This window comes from Lepidothrix coronata, unplaced genomic scaffold (assembly GCF_001604755.1).
Source record: "Lepidothrix coronata isolate B3197 unplaced genomic scaffold, Lepidothrix_coronata-1.0 Scaffold40, whole genome shotgun sequence".
NCBI lineage: Eukaryota > Metazoa > Chordata > Aves > Passeriformes > Pipridae > Lepidothrix > Lepidothrix coronata.
This window is the reverse complement of record NW_016690220.1, coordinates 2884582-2907344: the sequence shown is the minus strand read 5'-3', so window position 1 is coordinate 2907344 and position 22763 is coordinate 2884582. Positions and strand designations below refer to the sequence as shown.

Here is a 22763-nt window from a genome sequence, read left to right as displayed (position 1 = left end):
CAGACATAATGGTTCTGTGTTGACAGTATTTGTTGCATGGTGGTGCATTGTTTAGGGAAAGCCCACAATAGCCAAAGTACTGTAGGAGGCATGTGGGAATATAGGGTCAGGACCCCAAACTAATTTAAATTCTTAATTGCCTAGATTTTTCATAGGCCCCTAGGTGAAAATTAATCTTAACACAATCTCAGTCTAGCTGCCACTTCTCCTTTCAGGCTTCTGAAATTCTAGCTCTTAACTTTTCAGATGCCCAAGCACAGTTTCTAGGGCAGAACTGCCTAAGCCATGTTTATTGTTGAGCAGCTGGGCTCTTCCAACTCTGCCAGGGTTTACAGGCTGAGCACTGCTCCATCTGATATTCTGTTTGTGGTCTTGGAGCATTTTGTCTGTATTAGAGGACTCAAGATAAAATACCACCAAAGTCACAGATTCAATCCCCTGCATGGGCCATTCACTTAAGAGTTGGACTCAATGATCCTTGTGGGTCCCTTCCAACTCAGAATATTCTGTGATTCTGTGAAAATAGATACCACACCAGCAGTAGTTTCTACCCTAGTAACCTGTTGAAATACAGGAGGCACATTTTTGATTTTTTCTCCTGGTTTTCAGCACATTTCTTGGAGAAGTACCTTGGTCTTTCTTTTTGCAGGAACAGGACCTGAGAACACCACATACATTCAGTGAAGTGCTCAGCTTTTATGACTCCCAGTCTGACATTGTTCCTCCTCACTACACCACTTTTACAAAAAAATAAACATCAGATCTTAAAGTGTAACATTTAATATCCTAGGTTCTTGCTGTGAGCCTCACCCATAGCCTTCCCTCCCAAGGACATTGTGACTTACAACAGATTGGGCATGGAAACCAGAGGAAATGGCTTCAATTTTGAATCTGTTATTGATATATCCACCCACAAACTGAGTATAATTTCAATGCTACAGGTGTACATTCACTGTATCTCTGACAACAGTTTCATTCTAATGGTTGGCTTTATTTTTGAAGATTAATTTTTTAATTGGAGATCAAATCACTGCTGCCTGACTGAAAGCTGCTCTGATTTATGTAAGTGTGTAGCAGCTCTACTCAAGCCATTGGAGTTGTACTGGGGCTGCTGAGAATGTTATCATCTTTAGAACAGTATAAACTTATTAGGATAATTGTTTGATCTTATAAGTGAATTCAGCAAGCTAAAATCACCCTTCTTCTAAAGCAGATAATTACATTAGGGCTAAATTAATTGATTTATTTGATAGTTATATCCTGGAGCCTGCCAGGATCCTGAGAGTACCTTTCTCCTTACTGCCTGGTTTTGCTTCCTAGCATGAAAGTGATGGGACTGGAAGAAATGCGCAAGTTGCAAATGCAAATGTGCCACCACCTACTTCTCTGTTATTTATTGCTGTTTACATAGCAGCTCAGGTTTGTGTGACACATCAGGCAAGTAAAGCGTCAGGTTACTGCCTGACAGGATGGGAAACCTGATTGTTCACCACCTGGCTTAGGCATTACTGCTCGCACAAAATGAAGGTGATGTGTGCATAACCTGATGGCAAATTGAAATGCTTCATTCGCCTACTCTTCATTAGATTTTTGCTTTATGCTGACTGCTCACAGAGGTATCTCACTGTAAAAGATGTGTGCTGTACCAGTTGTGGTCCTGGAACAGGAATCAAACACGATGAAAGTTTGCTTTTGTGACAGCAAAGGGGCGGGAGTAATAGCTTCAAGTTGTGGAATCCTTTTCAGAAGTGACATTTAGAAAGGCAAAATGCAGATGAAAAACAAGTGAAAATGTACAAGGAAGATTTTTTCCATACCTCCCCTGTATTCCTTTATTTGTATATAAATTTCCTCTTTTAACTGTATTGGTTTTTCATTCCTCCTTGAATCTCAGATGTTTTTGAAAGTGTTTAAGGTCACCCATGTAGAAGTATGGCTCATCAATTCATTATTGCTAGGTGCATCATACTTCACCTCAAGTCCCTTTAATTTTGTTTGACGCTTCAGCATACAGACAGTTATGTTTGCTTTACCTATCATTATGTCGTTATGAATACTGGTTGAATATCAGGCCTCTTGTAAGTGTGTTCATCCTTTAGAGTCTCCTGAGAGTAGAGCACCTGTGTAAAAGACCCAGAGGAAGAGAGAAAGAGAAAGAGGAGGAGAGGCACCTTTGATCTATTCCTTGGAAGTTGAACCTTCCTAAACACCTGCATCTATCAATCAAAAACACTGATTCTGATCAATCAGGCTACATTAGCTCCATTTGATACAGGACTACTTATTTAAACACGGTGAGATGAAAGAAATAATAAACATTAATCTGTTTGTTAAAACGTGGCTTCTGGTGGATGATTTGGTAATTTTTGTTGGAAATTGAATTGTAGAAAGTCATATGAATGTGGCTAAATACAGCCTGGGAAATTGTTCCAAAAAGAATATATTCGATATCTTGGGACAAAAGTAAAACATCCTGAAATCTAGCAGTTGCTATGGAAATGCTTAAATTAAATGTAAAGCATGCATAAATTTTCAATATACTCATCACTTTGGGAATCGAGGACATATGTTAGGGGAAAAACCGTATACATGAAGACTAAGCAGAAGGTAAAACATGGGATTTTTTTGTCTGTGGATCTGTGTTTCGAATATTCCGCTGGCATATCTATACTTCATTTTGGGTGCAGAACAAAGCCCACACTTGAATACCATATTTCTATGCAAACCTCAGGACAAGCCAGGAGCTTGGGTCTGAGCTAATTGTGCCATGAGTACTCTGTGCTGTGAGTACCCTATATTCACTTGCAGCACTACAGCTTGGCCAGCTTTGGGCAAACAAGCTGAATATTGGGTCCTCTTTAGAAGGGTCCTGCGTACCACCACAGGAGATAACAATATGTGGTCAATTCTAGCTGACTCTGTGTGAAGCAGAGAGGACAAGATGAATTCCAGAGGTGCCTCAGCTATTCCTTGGTTCCCTGAAATACATGAATAGCTTGATATCTTGTTGTCCTTCCAACAGTCTAAGCTACGGATGTTCTTGAGAAGACATAGATATAAAATGAAAAAGACAATAAAGCTCTCTGGGTAAATTCCACCCCCTTACCACCATTCTCTGTGCATTGTCAAATTGACATAGACTAAGAATTTGAAAATATACTTCAAAAATTGCTAGTTAACTAACCGGACACGCTTTTTGCCATCCGAAGAAATGCCTGGGGGCAATGCCTTTTGCTAGGTGCTCAAGCTGTTGGCTGTGTAAGCTTTGTGTACTAAGGAGAGGACAGCACACCGTGGCTTTTCTCCTGATCACCTTCAGAAAGTTCTGTACTTGTTGCACATGCACAGGTGTACCTGCACATACCACAGTATTACAAGGGACCAATTGGATACAATGCCTCAAAGGCACTACCAAGAATGACTGGTGTTCCATATTAGAGTACATGGGAGCAACCCTCACAAATCAGCCTTACCATACAAGGTGGTTTGACATAATTCAAAAAACGCAGATCAGGAGTGAAGGTATAGCTAAATAGACCCTCCAGGTTTCTGTCTGTGGTGATGCTGACACAGGGAATGTCTAATCAGCCTAAGACTGCAATTTACAGAAACATTCTGAATCTCTCCATATGCTTGAAAGACAGCTTCTGTAAGGTAGTTCAGTTTTCTGTTTTGATCTTCTTGTTAAATCATAGTTCAGCTTTCTAATGCAAATTAAAAGAGAAACTCTTAATCTTCAACTCACAGCTTCTTAAAAGTCAATTTAAAAAAAAAATCCATACCAGAGGTATGTCATATGAAACTGTAGACATACAAACACACATGTACCTTTGGTAATCAAGTTATTCAGTTTAATGTAAATCTTGAAATACAATATGAAAAAGCTTCTCTCCTCAAGGAACTTTGTCTGCATCAGCAGTTTGATTTGGGAATGCAATTCTGATTTAGCTTCACTTTTTCAGTGAAACTGCATCAAGTGTGCTCTAAAAGTGTCCCTAAAGTACTCCATCCACTGGTGGGTATTAAGACCACAGGATTTTGAAATTATATGACTAGCCCAGGCATTAATACAGGTGGTGATTCAAAGTAGTTGCAGTTGCAGGAATCCTGTTATGCTTGAAAAATGCAAAAAATCACCAGCATAATCCTGACTACACTGCAGTGAAAAATAAGGTGCCCATTCAATTTAGGGAAGGCATGTTATATCTAGACTAGGCACTCTTCCCACCCCAGCAGCTGGGTGACAAGAATGAACAACTACAGCAATCAATTTTTAGTTATGGCTGCTGGATCCAAACCAATAATATGCTCTGAATTGCACTTATCCACAGAGCTAGAAAAATACACCCTTTAACAAAGACACATTAACCCTGCTGGACAGCCATGTTAACGGATAGATTTAATAACATCATATCTTGCTTGTTTGCCACTGTCCATACACACAAAACAAATTCCTCTGCGAACACAGCCTGCACCTGCCTGTCTCTTACAGCCATTTTAAACACTATTTTTACAGATGTGAGTGTTCATCATTTGATAAAAAATGGCATGATGATGATAAAAAAAGCATATTCGGTCTTGTCCTTCATCTGTATATTTATAATTTCTGTTTTTGTTGTTTCATTCAGATAATGCTTGAAAGCTAAGGGTTGAAGATTCACATGTGCAGATAACCCCACATCTGTTCTAGGAGATGCCAGTAAGGACACTCTTATGTCCATATAGGCAGGTGTTTGATCAGAGAATTTCAGGTACATGTTTGTATTAATTCTCCACCAAGTAAAATATTCTGGAAAAAAAACCCAGAAGCAACAAATGGTACCTCATGGATTTGATTTCAATCTGTATGCTACATACTGTGTGTTTGTAACCTGTGGCATAGGCAAATGATTTTAGCCATAGAGTTAGATGTTACTGGATTCTTTTGAGACTATTTTGGCAAACATAGAGAGAACAAGGAGTCATATTAAAGTCTATCAAACAGAGAACAAGGTGTCATATTAGTGAAAATATGTTGGGAATAGAAAATAAACTATAACATCTGCATCTTAAAAAGAACATTTAATTAAAAAGAACATATTTACACGGCTAATATATATCAGAGAGACTTGGAGGAAGCTTCTTATTGCTTGTCACAAGAGATACTGATCCTTAGAGTTTGATTTGATTCACATGTGAACAATGCATATCTCAATGTTTAGACTCATGGTTGCTTGATTCATTCTAAATTGCATATTGTGACTATTATATTTGGTACAGTATTTGAAAGGAATGTATTTAGAAATACTACTTTGAAAATTGAAACCTTTTATTTAATCATAATTAGCAGATATAGTAATCGAGATACCACATACTTTATTTCTTAAGGAGAAAAATGTATTCAAAGAACAATAAGAAGTTAATATGCCTCCATAAAAACTTAAATGCATAGGGCCATATTGTGACAATTTGTTCATACACTACTAAGGTGTTATTTAACATGCAAATTGGATAATGTGAACTATTTTGGCTTTTGAAACACTAGATTACATTATTCAGGTAATTTTTGCTTAATTAATTATTCCATGGGTAGCCCAAATTACTACAGAAAAGAATTATTTGTGGAATCTGTTTCTATTTAATTGGAGCAGGCTATCATAAATTACATATCAGAAACTGTACAGAATGGGTTTTTGTAAATTTCAACTGTGATAAAAAGTCCAGGTAAAAAGTGTAATATTCTGAAATTTAAGGTAAGAATTTGTTTGGGTTTTTTTCCGTGAAAATAATAGTATGAATACACCTTTGGTGGCTCTTTCAAATTTTTTTATAAACAATAAATATTCTAACCCCTAAACTGTATGCAAACAAACCATGCTACATATTCACTATAAGTTTTATATAAATTTTGATGTTTTAATTTTAACAGGTTAGTTAAATCATGGTCCACTCAAATTTTTTACATTTGTTCACCCCACTGAAGATATCCTAGCACTACTCAGTGGTGGATATACTTGTCTATTCAGAAATAAGTGTATGAAAACTACCACGTGTCTTTCTCTGTCCATTTGTCCCTGGACAGTAATATTGGATGGATATTTTTCAATTTAATAAACATTGGTTTTGTTAAGTCAAGCTCAAAACAATGCATTTGTGTTTTGCCTCAATAGGAGTTCCTGTTTCTAAAAGAGTAATACAGTTTTTGATTCCTATAGAGGTAGATTTCATAGCCTTCAACCACCTCCTAAGAAAGCATTTTCCATCTCTAACAAATAATTTTATTTTTTTGTTGTTGTTGAATGCCTCATGTATTCACAAAGTAATGTCAAGGTTATTGTTGGAATATCAGGCCTTGTTGCCATGAAAGCACACATTTACTTATACAAACACATTTCAAAAAAATCACTTTTATAAAAGTTCATTAAGAGATACTCTTTTTTTAATATATTGATCAGGTTACAGAAAGAATTCTTTCCTATTTTTGGTGTGTATATGTTAACAGGGAGACTGTCTATGAAATTTATGTTGAATCAATTCATACCCCGCTTGGTGCAGGAAGTGATAGAAGGAAACGCTATTTAGGGGGAGCATGTGAACCTGTCCACTTTCCACTTTAGCTCCCTCTTCCCTTTCTCCTTAATTTGGCAGGCAGAATGGACTATGTTCACCACTATTTCCTTTCTTCCCCACAGTCTTCTTGAACCAAAATGTCTAATGTTTCAGTCTTCTTCAATTTTCATATTTCCCTTGTTCTATCAGATCTCAGCATTTCTCCCAAGGTTTACTTCTATCCTTGATTTGTGAGATTCTTACTTAATTTCCTGATTAATTTAACAAAAATCTACTCTGCTGTATAGAGAATCAAGTGATCAAGAACTGTCACCACTGACCCTTTTTCAAGCCTCAGATGAGCTGTGAACATCAGCTCAAGCTTCAGTTTCTCAATGGTAAGGAAAGCTTCTTCCAGCAGAGGAGCCAAGACATCTAACCTTGCTGAGTTGGATCATTTTGCTCTTACCATACCTGCTCCAGAGATCCTCAGTGTGGATTTACTTCAGGGAAGATCAACTAAGAGCTCTGTAGCAGAACATTCTGCATTTTCATCAGCTTCTCAGAGCACATCAGCGAAACTGAGATTTCCTGGGGCCATACTGCTACTGCTTACCCAGCTACTCAGGCTGGTCCTGCTCCAAGGAGTCCTATAGCACTGCCACACAGCCCAGTGCAAAGTGCCAGAAAGTCTTGTCACACTGCTACCTTTAGGGGGATATGGTGACAGCATTATAATTGCTCAGGTAGCTCAAACAGAAGAGGCTTGTTCAGGAATGTGTGACGGGCTAGTTAGTGGCTGTAGGTGGATATTGCAAAGCAGGTGAATGCCAAGTCAGAAAACCCAAGTTGACACCAGCCATCACTGTTCAGAAATGTGCTTCTTCTCCTGCCCTCGTGGTAATAATGCCTGTCTCCCTGTGCTTATCTTGTCATCTGATGGTCTCTCAGTGAGCAGAGAAAAGTGGCATCAAGAACAAAGGCATCAACCCCTTACTGTTTCTCTTCAATGCCTTGATCTCAGAAATTAAAACTTGGGTGTAAATGTCAGGGGCTATGCTGAGAAAGAGTTTTTGATGGCTTTCATGGCAGCTTTGGAAATGCTCTGTAAGAATTAGATGTGCTCACCTGCTAAAATAAAACTGCAATAGGGATGCAGTAGGCAATGGACATCCCTAAAAAAATAACAGGATGAATGATAAAGTTGTTAAGTACACTCCATTAAAAAAAATGATAGATAGATTCAGAGGATGATGGAAGCACTTTACCACAGAAATAACTATCTCAATAAATTCTTCAGGTCCAGTAAAGATTACAAGCTTTACTGCCAGTACTGGAACAATACAGTTTCCTGAAACATGCTGATGCCTGACACAGTGTGATACACCTCTACTAGGAAGATGCTTGTAGGTAAGATCATTTCTACCTACCAGGACAGCTTCAAGTGCTCATGACAAGTGAAAAATGTATAGCTATAGATATACACTGTATATTTAGTTATAGAAAAAAAATATAAAAATACATCAGAGAATCGTTACAGATCAGGATTTCCAATAAATTCTTTAGTTTGAAAGTAAACATTTTGTCTTGTCAAGATCTTCTAATGCAAGAATTCACTGAAACAAAACTTTAAAAATAATCAAATGTACTGCTTTTGTCAAGAAGATTTAGGAATTGCAAGGCAGAGTATGTTCAGAGTTATCTGCTTGTGCTACATATATATATCAAATATGTTTCAAAAACAAAACAAAAAAACTATATTATTTGGAATTTAACAAAAATCTATGGAAATATAAAATGGATTTTATGCTTGCTAGGTTTTGTTTCACATTGGCTTGCTTCATAAACTGAAAATTCTTCTGTTGTATATCAGAGCAAAGGACCTGCAACATTTAAAGTGTGTGGTAGACTTGTGTTAAATCAAATCTGGTCTGACAGATGCTGAAAGAAGATAAATTATTTAAGAAAAATGTTGCATAAAAGTTTTACTGAACTGAGAGAAAGAAAAAATTCCCATGACTACCTACTTTGCTCTGAATAACGTCAATAGAAATAGTGACACCGAAATAGTTATTTGTAGAAGAAAGGTGTAATGGAAAAATCAAAAATCCCTGTAACTGCTATTCTTTTTGTGTTTTGGGGGCATGTAACTTTCAAGCTACCTTAGTGGAACTGTTATGGGTTCCTACTCATGTCAAATATTCATATGAAGTCAAGAGAAGTATTTGGTGAATAAGATTTCAAAATTATCTTTTTTCTTTTCTGTAGCTTTTAAACTATCTTCACATTTGTCTATCCATTTGGAATAAAGAGAAATTGGGACATTTTATGGCATCTGTGATTTCATATATATATATATTGGTCTAACCTGACCTTAGGTATTATGATGGTATTAATACTGGATATGTCTGCAGGGCTTAGCATGCTTCATTCCAGTCTTCAGGAAACATGCTGGTCCAATGATCCATTGAAGACCAATAAAACATGTTAATAAAGACAAAACATGTCCATGGTAAAAAAAATGCGGGTGATCAAGGACTAAATGAAGAGTTTATTGGGCCAAAATCTGTAAATACCAAGATAGGAACAAAATTTTGTTATGTAGCCTTTCAAGTCAGTAGACAAAACACAGTAAGAACTAAGGGAACCTTATTCATTCTAGACATAAGAACAAAAATTAGGTCCTTTTTTTTTGCAGTCAACAGAATTGGCTCAGCAAGAGCTATATAAGTTCATTGTCACTAAATGTTTTTTCTAAAAGAGATGTTTTATTTCAAACTGAAGTTAATGCAATAAAAATCTATATACTGTGTTTTGCTGAAGATAAAACAGTTAAGATGGTATAATTTAACTGTAATGTCAATATAACTATGAAATACTAAGCCTCACTTCAGAGTCTTTCTTTAAGGTGGGAAAGACTAATGAGATTCTTAGATTTAAGATTCTGAGAGTAATTTTAGTTTGTTGAGGCCTACATCTTTCATACCTGAAGCAGGACTCTACCAAAGATGAAGGCATACTTTGTGTGCCTTTAATCACCTGTCCTGGCCTCCAGTCTGTAGGCTTTGCTGGTATAATTGTGCTAGTCAAAGTTGTAAAGCTGTGTGGTTGGTTCATTGGTGTCACTGCTCTGAAACAGGATCAGTTATACTAGCAAGTGTGAACATTCAGAGGTAATTTTCAAGGTGGTGGATTTGCAATCTTATTGCTGATGATATTCCTTAATTTAAGTATTGAGATATTTTTCTCAGAAAACGTAGCGTAGTTGTAAGATTTATATACTTGTTAAAAAAAAAAGGCGATCTCAGTTTCCTCATGCAAAATTATTTTGGTAGAAAAGTGCTAAAATGTTCTTGTTGACCTTTGTTAACTAAAGAACATCTCTTTTGAATTCAGCATGACCTTTCTTCTCAAAATGGAGTTAGGTTATATCAAAGAAGGTTAGCAGTTTTAGAAGGTCAAAATCAAATTAAATCTTTTGAAGTAATCAAAATATTTCTGTTGACTTGACCTTTATTGATTTATTCATTCACCCATTGTTTGGTTGAAAAATGTATGTAAAAATGTTTATATCTGATACATTACTAGTGTTGCAAGGTGGGAGAAAAAATTGAAATCTTCAAAATTATTATGAAAGACATATATTTTCATGTACTTCTGTATATTGAGATGCACCTTACATTTGACTGTCAAAAAGAAACTGGGAGTTGATTTAAGATGGCAGCTTTTGTGATGGAGAAGTTGAATTACCTAATTTTAGACAGACTTTGGAGGAGATGTACATGCTTCTGCTACAACTATAATGATGTAATTATGGGAATATACTTATTAAGTTAGTCTTAGCATTTAGAAATTAAAAATTTCACTCAAAATTTTTGAAAACAATGGAAAGACCTGACAGTGATAAAAATAACAGAAAATCCTCCAGTAGGTTAGTGGACCACCATCTTATCATTTTGGAGAATATAAAAGAATAACTGAGGAAGTTAAAATGTTCCTTAATGTTAAGAAATAATCCTTTTTTTATTTGCCCCTGCCCAGAAACTATTAATTTACCAGTGACTGCACAGGGTGATAGTGGTCTCCAATGATGTTTGGCTCTGAAAATGTCATACAACCCCACATTATGCTTCTTCTCTCTTCTCCCACACCTCATATGTATCTTTTTACATCCTCTTAAGGAATGGATTTTTCACTTTCTGCAAGAAGTCAGCATCCATTTGTTGCTGTTGTCACTGCAATGCAAATAAGCATAGTAACAAATATTTTCATAAACCATAGATCAAAAAAACTATAGCATTAACCAGAAAATATAGGATGATCATAGAGGTGAGATTGTTTTCCTCCTTGACCCAAATAGCTGAGCACAATAGAGGACCTGAACATTTTTCTTACAGGAAAAAGTAACTGATGATAGATTCTGCTTGTTGTTGGTTGCAAATCTGCCTTACTTACAGGAAAGGTGTTAAATCCCATTTCTCTGAGTGCCACAGAAAGGATGGTAAGTCATATCCTTGCTTACAACCCAAAACCTACCCACTAGCAAAAAGAGCCCCATTATCTGCAAAAAGAGCCTCTTCCTTGGTTCCATCTGGGGCCACCCAAACAGTTTGCTCATGGCTGTCCCCTGTGGTTTGGCTCTACTCTTCTTCTTTATGCATTTGCCATACTTCCACAAGAAAGCTCTCTGTTTCCATTACCGTCAGCAAGGAGATATTGAATTCCTTCAGTCACCAGAAGGAGTGACTGGCGTGGCCTCCAGCATAGCTGGAAATCTAGCTAGGAAAGGTAAAAAACTGGAAACAACTGCCAGTCCGGCTTGTGAGGCACAGTTCTGGACAGCTTCACGGGAAAGGAGGGGAAAATACTCATACTCAGTTTGTGAAGCTGATACCAAGAAGAGCACATTTCTGGAAGAATCTGTGCAGCGCAAGAGGGTCTGGATAGTGAAAAAGGTCTTCATTCCCCTGACCTACTTTTCTTACACATCTTAGCCCTTTGCCCTCCCTTCACAGAAAAGGACGTGTTCTACTGCTGAGAATACTTTATTAAGTCTTTGTAACACTTGTCCCTCTGCCTTCATGCACATACATGGAAACGTTTCATTATCCAGTCACTAGATATGCAATTGGGGCAACATTCTCTGAGGAAATAATATGATGTGAAATTTCTACTGAAGCAATAGCTGAGTGGAGTGGGAAGACTCAGTCACAGTTGTTTGAAACACTCCATGATACAAGCCAATTTTGCCTTTTCCCTTTCATTTCCTAGTCTACAGTTGTTCGTAGGGATCACGGGGGTTTCTTTACTCAGTCAAAACTACTTTTTTGCTTTTTATGTTAATGCAAATAAATGAAACTGCTTGGATTAGGGGATGGTCTTAATAAAAATAGCAAGAAATCTCTGGGAACCTTTTGGCTCTCAAAAACCAGTTTCATCTGAACAAAATGAACCACCAAAACAGGAAAATAAAACTCATTAAGTGAAGTGATGTTATAAATAATGCTGATGGGAGATTTTTTCTATAAATAAGTGTATGGACAAATTCACTATACAAGAGCTTATAAAGAGCTCTCCTGGCATTTTATCGTCTTTAAATCATGTTAATTTACAGTATGTACACTTGCTGATTTATGGAATTATTTATACAAAAGACAGATGGGGACCTAAAAAGTAAGTTTCTTTTAAATATATTGCAGAGTGATATCACTGTGTCTGTATTACCAAAATGTATTGTTTTGGGATAGTAGGAATTACAGTGGTTATCTTTGACACTTTGGTTTTTTTTTTCCTGTCTTTCTTTGCTCCCATCCACTTGGAAGTTTAGACTTGGATTCTGTATATGTAACAAGCTGAGTAATGTAAAATAGCATCGTCAATATCCTTGAAGCCCCCAGTGTATTATTTCTTTTTTCCTTGACTTACATGGTACATCTTTTTTATTCTTTAGAAAACCAAATTGAGAAAAATGACTGGATAAAAAATAAGAATATGTATATATTGATATTCTGGCAAATGTCATTTCATTGTGTCATGATTTCTAGGTAGCCAGCCATTACAGAGTTACTGTTCCATACTAAAATACCACTTAGAATTATTTTTTTTTTAGAAATTAAAATATAAACAGGATTTCTTTTGAATTGTGGGAAGAGTTAAAGTTTTTATGCAGCCAGATAATGCTTAAAATCCAGTCCATTGACTCAGGTGGGGTGGGAAGAAAATGACTGAAGCAGAAAATGCCCTGTAATCCCCCTGGACAACCTAAAGATATCCTTTAGTTCACGTCACGAGGGCAAGGGGTGTGCATTCAGATCTACGTGCATTCAGATCTTCTGTCCTGAAACACTTCATACCTCAGTTCTTAATCATTAGAATGTTACAGAAAAGTTCAAACTCCTCAATTAATCTTGAAGAGAAATTAAACTGGTCACTGGACTGTAAGAATTCAGTAATAGTTTTGTACTTGGCTGAGCTACTGCATAACATACAATGTGATTCGTAATGTATTTGAACACAAATTTAAATATGAACAAACAAGTTTTTACTCTACCAAATTTTTAATTGGAAGATATTCCAAATGAGCTACCCCAGCTTAGTATCGCACTTCCTAATTTGCATTAGTGGAAGCTATGACTGCGCAACATAAAAAATATATGAAACAAAAGGGATCCATTTCCTGGAGAATCTCTTTTTCATATCGCAGTTGTTTTGCTGTAAAAATGCCTTCAAATTATTAAGTAATTGGAAAGTCAACAGAATCTGATCCTTCTTTTTCTCTTTTCATCAGTAATTAAGAGCCTAGCTCTCAATTTCACACTGCATGCTCAAACTGTTTAAATCTGTTTGTGGAACACCTTTACAGAACTTATAGAATAAGCCAACTATAATTATTCTTAAATTAAAAAAAAGTTAATTTAAGAAGTAAGGATGATCTTCTAATTTAGCAAAGTCTGAATTTTAAGACAAGGAATCACATTTGAGCTCCATATGACTGTTAAATGTGCCAAACTAAAAATGCCAGAGTTATCTAATTCATGCTGGTTCGATTGAAACCATTTAAAGGGAAGATAAAACAGACACTGGGATGGTATATGAAGACCATGTTAACAGTGTGACAGGAGAGTATGATCCTGTGTTTTCCTGTACTATGGGGACTGCACAGTTTATTTTAAACCTAGTAAACAGAAGCTGCAACTATTTACCTTATGTTCCACATCCATCTCCGGAAAAGTCTGGGGCCTAATGTTCTGATTCTCTCACTGGTGAAACTGCAGCTTCAGAAATGGCACAGTCTCACACCGGAGATCTGCAAAGTTTCTTCTCATGCGTGCTGAGATTGACCACCTGCAAGCTCTGTCACACAAGCAACACCACAATTCTGTAAATAGAATCATCTACTGTACTGGCCAAGGGACCTGAAGAAGTGACCGTGTAGAAGAAGTACTTTAGGAAGGTCAAGGACTTTTGAATACTGTGTGCTAGCCCACTCTGTTCTTCCTGGACATTTGCTGGAGGAAATTTCCCATGGAACATAGACCCTTTTAAGACCTCTGTGGAGCTATAGAAAAGGAATGGCTATAAAGAACAAATAAGTCAAAGATACATTAGCCATCGTACAAATATCTCCCTTTTCCAGGGGGATTTTGGCCACTATAGTAGCCACTAAGAAATTATAGTTATAGAATAAAATAAAATAAAATAAAATAGATAAGAGCTGTTTCTATATGGATCATACAGCATCATCGTGCCCAAAAGGCACAGGTGCCTCAGTCTGTTTTGCCCTGTCTTCCCACACCTGAGTTTAAGACAAGGAATTCATTGAATACATTTGTTTATTCAAGTGGAACTAGATTCTTAAAGGAAATGGACATAACCATTCAATTAAAATGGCATTTGCACTTGAAGCACTGTCTTTCTGCCTGCCTAACACAGGACACTCTGAAAAACAACCTAAATCAAGCCTGTAGTTTGGTATTGCAATCCATACATACGCAAAGGAAACGAGTCTCGGTGCTGCTCAGTTATTTGGAGGGGATGTAGGAAGGCAGGAGGCACTCAGCAGTCTCTGTCATCACAGGGTCTCTCCTGCAAATTTTGCTGATGGTTCCAGGTAGTTTTAAGCTTCACTCTTCATTCTGGCAATACCCATCTGAGCCGTCGCTCACCTGTTATGACGAGGATTTGCCAGCACTCCAGGCAGACTGAAGAGCAGAGGCCTACAGAATTGACTAATAATAGTTTAAACACACACACACAGAGGATATAAACTTTCTGTGGATAATCTGTTTACTGCTTTGGGTTGCTTTCTAGACCTAGCTGATCTCATGTAAAACAAGCATTTTACTGGTGATGATACACAACTCTTGTATGAAGTGAACAGATTAAACTATTTATGTTCAACTGCTGAAAGCACTCCAGAAATTGATGTCAGTGTCAGAAATCTTATTAGGTTTCAGAAGAGGTAGGAAAGCTTCAGACTAATCACAAGGCAGAAGGTCTTCAGGCTTTTGAGAATGACATCTGAAGGGCATTGAGACTGTTTTCTATAAAAGGAAAGGGCAAATTTCCAGTACATATATAATCACTGGTAGCATTTATGTTGTCATCCTCTCTAAAGCAGTAACAAAGTGCACAAATGATGGATGATTAGAGAGGTCAGTCAAGTGTCCCATTCAGCTGTAATTGCAGAGTTTTTAAAAATTCTTTTGACATCAGAAAATATCATATTTTTTTAACCCAGCTTTTTGCTATGATTAGTTAATTCATGCAAAATCAGTGAAGAAACAAAATGGCAAATTAAAAGCAGTATAACAGGAATGTCATTTTGCAGTAGCAATAAGTAATCAGCAAAATCAGTTCACTGTAAAATTATTGCTACCTGTCAATGTTTAACTCCACATACACAGAATTTAGGCAAACTTTTGTTCAAAATACCACTACCTATAAGATCTGGAAATTGTTTTGAAAAAGTGCTGCCCCATGTACATTTTTGCTAATGCTGCAATCATTATCCTCTTTCCCTGCTCCCACTAGAGCACTTCACGAGATTTCCCTATCTCCCAAAGAAAATCTAAATACACTGTTTTATTTAATTAACATAAATTTTAAACTATCATGCCTCACAAAATCTGACAAACTTCCTACTAAGGAAATGATGGTTATTCTCTAATAGTATTTGAAAACAAGTTATGTTTTCCATTTCATCATTTTTCTGCCTGGGTCTTTAAAGAGAGTTTTTGAGTAATGAATGGACATATGCTTTCCAATTTTGAAGCAAATTAAATCAGAGAATACCCACATAGGGAAAATAAAAATATAATCTGCCACGGATCAAATAGCAGTTTTCATTTCAGTAATATTCTTAGAAACAAGGAACTATTCCAGTTACTTATAGCTGGTTAAAAGTGGTAGAATCCTTCAGTCCAAGTGTGACTGGAGTTTTCAATCCAGGAACAAGTGAAATGAACCACATGACCTTGTCCATTGCACCAGGTGGAAGACTAAATTATTTATACACTTTCTTGTTTCAGAAAAGGATGAAACCAAAATAGAAGGAATACATGACAGGAGTGATATGGAACTGGGGAAACAAAGAGAGACCCTTGTGCTGACTCATCAGTGTGAAGGAAAAAATAAAAAAAAACAGTCTGATGACCACATCCTTAAATTTTATGTAACTTCCGTAATTCCAGACCATGAGGGATGAAGTTGTTGGCAGGCTTAGGTGTAATTTAGAATTTCAGAAAAATGACTCTGCCGTACAGTCCTGTTCACACATCAGTTACATATTCAGAGCTCTATGTGAGTGATTTCTCCTGTGAACTTTACTTCATAATAGAAAGAAATTATGTTGAACATAACAGGTTGTAACTTTGATGTGAAACGGTGTTTTCAGTGTACCTAAAATTTAACATTGGGCTTGTGTCACTGATGATGGAGAATAAGGGAGTTCAACTGATCCCCAGACAAACATTTGTAACATCTTAAATGTTGTGGATGACACTTAATGCTTACAGTCATTTCAGTTCTTCAGCTAATGGTTGTTTGCCTGACATCAACAACCATTAGGATGGAGTCTCTCTGGGAGACTTAATATTGCTGCCTTCAGTTTTATCTTATTTTATTTTAGGACATCTTTTTTCAAAGAGCTTTATTTTGCTGTTCAGGGTTTCTACAGAAGTCCAGGATAGGAAAAGGTTTTAAATGTTAATGTCTTGCCTACTGAAGGATTTGCAAAGAAAATTGTGAATCCTTTGACTTTGCAGTGCATAGCACAAGATTGTTTGGGTTTTTTCCACCACTATATATCTACTTATTTGTTACATTATTTTTTTACAGCATATGAGGTATGGGGCAGTGCCACACATACAAAAATACCAGTGGAAGAAAGTGAGATGCAGATTAATGCTGTGACCACTGAAATCCATGGCAAAAGTCATGCACCATCAGAGGCAACAAGAATAAGCTTTAGGAAATTATTCAGATCCTTCCAAAGTCCTTCTACATACAATTCTACATTTCATTCTACATTAGTAAAAACATTATTTTTTCTTATATAATAGTCATTATACTTCTGTATGACACATTTTACTCATGTTGTTCATCAAAAAGGAAATTTGCAAAGCCCGCTGAGACAACCAGGTACACAAAGTTATGTCTGGGTTGATCTTAGTTTGGCTGAAGTTCAGATCCAGTGTTTCAGAGTAGAAAGGAAAAATAGCTTTCAATATTATGTAAAGCACGACAGACTGCAGGTACACATGTCTCAGAATAGCCAACAGGAGTGTTCTGTGGTATATAAGTAAAACAAGATCTCTTAGAATCACATATAAGAAGATCCTTGTGTTTTTATATAATGTACATCATTAACAAACAGTTTAACAGTTTGACCAGACCCTAATATATGTTCTAATTGCACACAGAATAGTAGCTAGTACCCCTTTGCTCTGTATGTTCTTTCCCCTGTTTAAAAAATTAAAAAAAGGTGAGGAGAGCAAGGGGTGGTTCTTGAAGGTTTTTCTGAGTCTTCATACAAACAGTCCTGATAGTATCCAAGTCCTCTTGACTCTGCAATATTATACAATCTCCTTTTCAAAATAAATGGAAGGTTACAAAGCTTCCAGCAGTATTGCATTTTTTTATAGGCAATCCCTGGCTCTAAAGGACTTTTTTTTTTTCTATTTTTATGATTTATGCTCTCTTCTAAGCTACTGTTGTAGTTTCCATAGTAAATGATCTTTGATTTAGCTCATGGTTATCAATGAAAAAACACCTGAAACACAGCAATGTTTCATACATTGTTTATCAGCCATTTGCCAGTGACACAAGAACCACAGGTGAAAGGAAAGATGAATTTAAATACATTCATTTTCATTCCTGTGCTTTCAAGCTGTTTGCCTTTTAGAAAAATTAGACGTCCTAAAGCTGATAAATGTGACTGACAGTGTTAAATACAGAGTGACTTCAGACATTTTCTTTCTGTTTTGCAGTAGATGTGACCTCACCATGTGGTAGCTGTCATGCAACTGTTTCCTCAGATCCTTGTTTTTCACCATATTTCTCTGCAGGTTCAGGGGTCTGCACTCATCACAAGTTATTTTAAAGTTGTCCACTCTGTATTCTACACATCCTCAATCAACTGAAAATAGATTTAAGATCCACTGAGGTGTGAATGCAAAGGGAATCTGAATCCAAATATTTCACATTTTATTTTTGCAGCCGGACCCTGCAGGCAGAGATATCTCCATCCGACCAATCTTGGAGCACTGCGAAAACACCCACATGACAATTTGGCTTGGGATTGTCTACGCTTATAAAGGGCTGCTGATGGTAAGCATAGCTTTTTCTGTACAACACGGATTTCAAGCTGTTATTTATGATAGGCATGAGCTGAATTATATTTACTTTCCTGATGGTTGGGAGTGAGTTAAGACTGCATTGAGTACAACTTTTATAATCAGATCTGGTCTAAAGTTCATTGGGCAATAATATGTGGATATATGCATACCTAAAATAAATAAGACATTAATAGCACTTAAGCGGAATACCATAAATATACCATGAACCAAGAAATTCAATAATGAAAAGATGAGTCTATAAATGAGGCAACTTTGTAAATAAAGAGGCCAAATCATCTGAATTCCTGTAGGTTCTCCAAAAAAGTAGGATGAGGTTGTTCTAGGTGTTTACCTCTGAGTTGAAAATGTCCTTCAGGAAAAGTCACAAGATACAAGATTAATTTGGGGCCTGAATGAAAATAACCCTTTTATCACTGAGGCCCATCTCCACAAAAAGGTTTAGTTACTAAAACAGACCTCAGGAACCAGGAACTTTGAAGCTTGATAATTAATTAAAAAAAAAAAAAAAGATAGAGAAATTGTAAAGATGACTATTAATGATTAAAAGCTCCCAAGCCTGAAGGTTTTGAAAATATCTGATTTTGACAGCACTGACCAGCAGAACACCTATCTTGAGTTGAGCCCCATCTGGATCCTAAGCCTAGATAAACATTAGTCTACACTGCCCGAAGGATTCAATCTGTTCTGTGAATTTGTAGCGTGCTGGTTCATTAGGACATCCATGAAAGACTGGATCAGCTGCTTCCACTTGGCATGGTTGGTGCTGCTGCCCAGGGCTAAGCCAGGGAGATGGAGCTGCTGGTGCCTGGACTCCTCCTCTTCCTTCTCCACTGTGAATGACTGCTCTGTTGAGTCCTGCTGCTTTTCATGCTGCTTTTTTCAGGCTGAAAGCTCTTTAAATATCCAATATAAGGTTCAACAGGGAGGGATAAATTCTGAACAGTTGTTTTGTCATCAGACTGGTCTGCTGGGGTGAGCTTTCAGGCAAAAAAGGCACCAGCACCAAGTGCTTGCAGCTCCCAGGTGAGAGCTCTGATCCTGGAGCTACTAGCCAAAAGAAATCGTTCTCATATTTCCATTTAATAATTACTTTTTTAAAAAACCAACTTTAGGTGTAGATTCTTCTTTTTCAGAGAATGTCCAAGCAGGCTGTGAAATCAAGAGCTAGGGCATACTTGATCCCTCCAAAGGGATCAGGAATTAGCATAGATTCCACACCTCAGCATGTGTTACTGGGCAGCTCTGAGTGGCTCTAGATTCACAGTAGCCTCAGCATGTAGCACAGAATTGAGGGGTATGTGTCTCGAAGGCAAGGAACCAGAAGTTAGGAGCCATGACATTGACCAGCACTGGGGCCACAGCTTTACAGTAAGTCCATTGGCATAAAACATTATTCTTTATGCAAAAAACACAGCACACGATCCAAGATTGTACCTGAACGTTACATGTTCCTTTGCACACCAAGGAACTAGTCCAGCTCAAAACAGATTGCTGCAAACAAAAGGGAGCGAGGGCTCCTTCAGGCTGTCAAAGCTGTCGTACCCCTCTGCAGGGCCCATCTACAAAGACTTTTGTGGAGCTGGGAGCTTCTGAAATTCCTACTTATATTTCTTCGTTTGATTCTTCCTAGTCTGAATAGTGCCAGTTTCTGATTTTGTCTCTTTTTTAAGACAAATCTTCCAGAGGTATAGTTAGACTGGAAAGCATAGCTTTAGTACTCAGTTGCTGGCAAGTTATTTAACTTTATTACAATATTTGCATGCTTTGTGCTGGTATCTGTTTGGTCTGTTTGTATCTATTGGGTCATTGATTTATCTTCAGGGATGAAGTTCTTAACTTTTCATCCCTTTTTTAGTATACTACTTTACTCATGGTTTGACATATCTGCCCTTAACTTAGGAAGGCAAGTTTAATTTTACAAGATTTGTCTTAGACAATTTGTTAAAAGGAAAAAAGTTTTTCCTGCTTCTGTTACTTTCCAATCCCCTTGTATAGAAATTTTAAACAGTTCATTTTGCATTTTTCCAGTTAGAATTTACCAGTGTTTCTTATACAATTGCTTAAGGCATTTTTGTCTGTGAATATGTTTGAAAAGTAACCAAGTAAATATGCTTAATTTTCCTAAGGTCGTGTAAATAGACAAATCAAATTAAAATCCCTTTAAAAGTACTCAAGGACTCAAACAAATGGTAGAGGGGTTTCTGTTTGGATTGGTTTGGATTTGGGGTTTTGGTGGTTTTTTATAAAAATAACTTCATTAATGTTTTCGATTAAAAATTAGGAAGGGAAAATAGCGGCATAAATTTTTAATTTACATTCTCAGGCAATTTTCTTTGATGTTTCAAGTTTGAGTTGTGTTAGACAGTAACCAAACTGCATTGGTTCTCACTAGTCTGTCGCCCTAGATTCATTTGTCAACATATTTGTTGGACTATTTTCTACAAGGTATTTGACTCTCTTTAAGTCTGCAAGCATCATTTGCAAACTTATTTTGCAAATGCCATTACTCACTATACTTATTTCAGGCGCAAACTGTTTGATAATCAGCAGTGAAATATACACTTTTTATTACTCCATTGCTCTCTTATCACACAAATCACTACATAAGAAAAAGGAATATATTCATCTGAGTCATTTATATAATTGTGATGGTGAGTGACATGAGGACAAGAGAATTGATGCGTTTTATCTCATCCCCGAAGATGTTTCTCTATGCCACACATTATTTGTCTTCAGAACAAAAAACAGAACCTCTCATGTTACTGTATCATTTTATAAAAGTTTACCTGATACAAAATTTTGTGGTTTGTAATAATGAAATATTTATATCTGATTTAACTTGCTATATACTAAACACCTAGTATTGCTCATTACAATTAGCAAAGCAACATTTAAGGTGAAATGGCTTAATGATATGCTTGGGCCAAAATTATTTACCATGACTTCTTGTCTCAAAATGGGAATTCAAAAAATTGAAAAAACTTTTCTTTTGAAGTATGAAGCACTACTGTCCAGTTTGATGTTTTAAATGCACTGATGCAGTGTATAAATCACTCAGGGTAAGGCAGAGCACAGAAGGGCAGGAAAGGGCAGGGAAGGCAAGGGAAAGCAAAATAAGGGAAGGCATTACTCGCCAGGATGCACCAGATCCCTCTATATTAAAGTAAGCAAACTTTAAAAGTCAGATTTACAATTCTTCAATTGCCTTTGAGGGGATGTGAGGAATTGCTTACTAACTGCATGAAGGCTTCTCAGTTATTGGATTCATATTCCTCAGGACTGGTGACTAGAGAATAATAGGAAGGTGATCATCCTAAATCTTGCCTTTACCATTGTGTAAGTCTTCTTAATGACCAATTTATTAATCTTCTCAAATTCCCCCATACTTATGGGATTCCATGTTTTCTCCCATCTCAGGTTCAGCTCCTAAAAGGCTACATACAAGTTCAAAGTCTCTGTGCATGTACATGTTGACCATCACAGAATCACAGCATCAATTAGGTTGGAAAAAACTTCTGAGATCATCGAGTCTAACCTATGACCAAACACCACCAAGTCAAATAGACCAGTTGCATGTCAACTAGTCAATTCTAGTATGTCAAGCTTTTGATTTCTGATGATATAGACATAGTTGAAAAGTACCTTTTTTTCATATGTTCCAAAGGATGATAGAAAACACACCATCTTAAACTTGTCAGTGATGTGTTGTTAGTGAGTGCACTAGCATATTTCTGAGGGGTATGAGTTATTTTTCTGATCTCAGCCAGAACAATACCGGATTAGACTCCTCTATAATGCTTTGCTTATTAATCACACAAACTAGTATTGTCTACTATTTGATTCCTCTCTTCCTGATAATGCTTTTAATTAACATTAGACTCAAGGTGTACATATGTTGGAAGTTTTATTTTGTCCCTGACAAATTATTACAGGTATGTTATTAAGCTACTGAGAAACAGGCTTTTGCGGCAAAGGTGTGTTTTCAGCTTGACTTTTACTCTCTGTATCAAATCCTACTGTTTCCCTATAAGTGTTAATTGAGGTGTTTTTAAGCCATAATAATACTGACCACTTCTCATACAGTGTTTTTAACGTATCATCCTTAGCTAACCTTGCTTAGGATGAAAGTATCAGAATTTCAGGTTAGGAAAAAAGTAATGCTTATGCATCATGGGACTTGATAAAGGTCACTAAGAATAAGAAATTTAATTTCTTCTAATGATTCCTATTCAAAAATTCCAGTGGCCGCTATAGTTGATATACTGCACAACACAACTCCGTAGTTGATTTGTGAAGCCAAAAAAAGTATTAATTCAACTAAAATATATCCTTGGGATAATGTTCAATCTTAGTTTCAAGTCTGAAAGAATCTTCTGT

General features: G+C 36.6%; 1 protein-coding gene across 2 annotated transcripts in view; it reads left to right on the top strand.

The window, feature by feature from the left end:
- GABBR2 (gamma-aminobutyric acid type B receptor subunit 2) overlaps positions 1-22763 on the top strand; it is a 475771-nt gene that overhangs the window by 415884 nt on the left and 37124 nt on the right. For both annotated transcript variants that reach the window (XM_017813300.1, XM_017813301.1), the window contains exon 14: positions 18247-18357. In XM_017813300.1, the coding sequence (XP_017668789.1) occupies positions 18247-18357 (111 nt within the window). The remainder of the gene's footprint in view (positions 1-18246; positions 18358-22763) is intronic.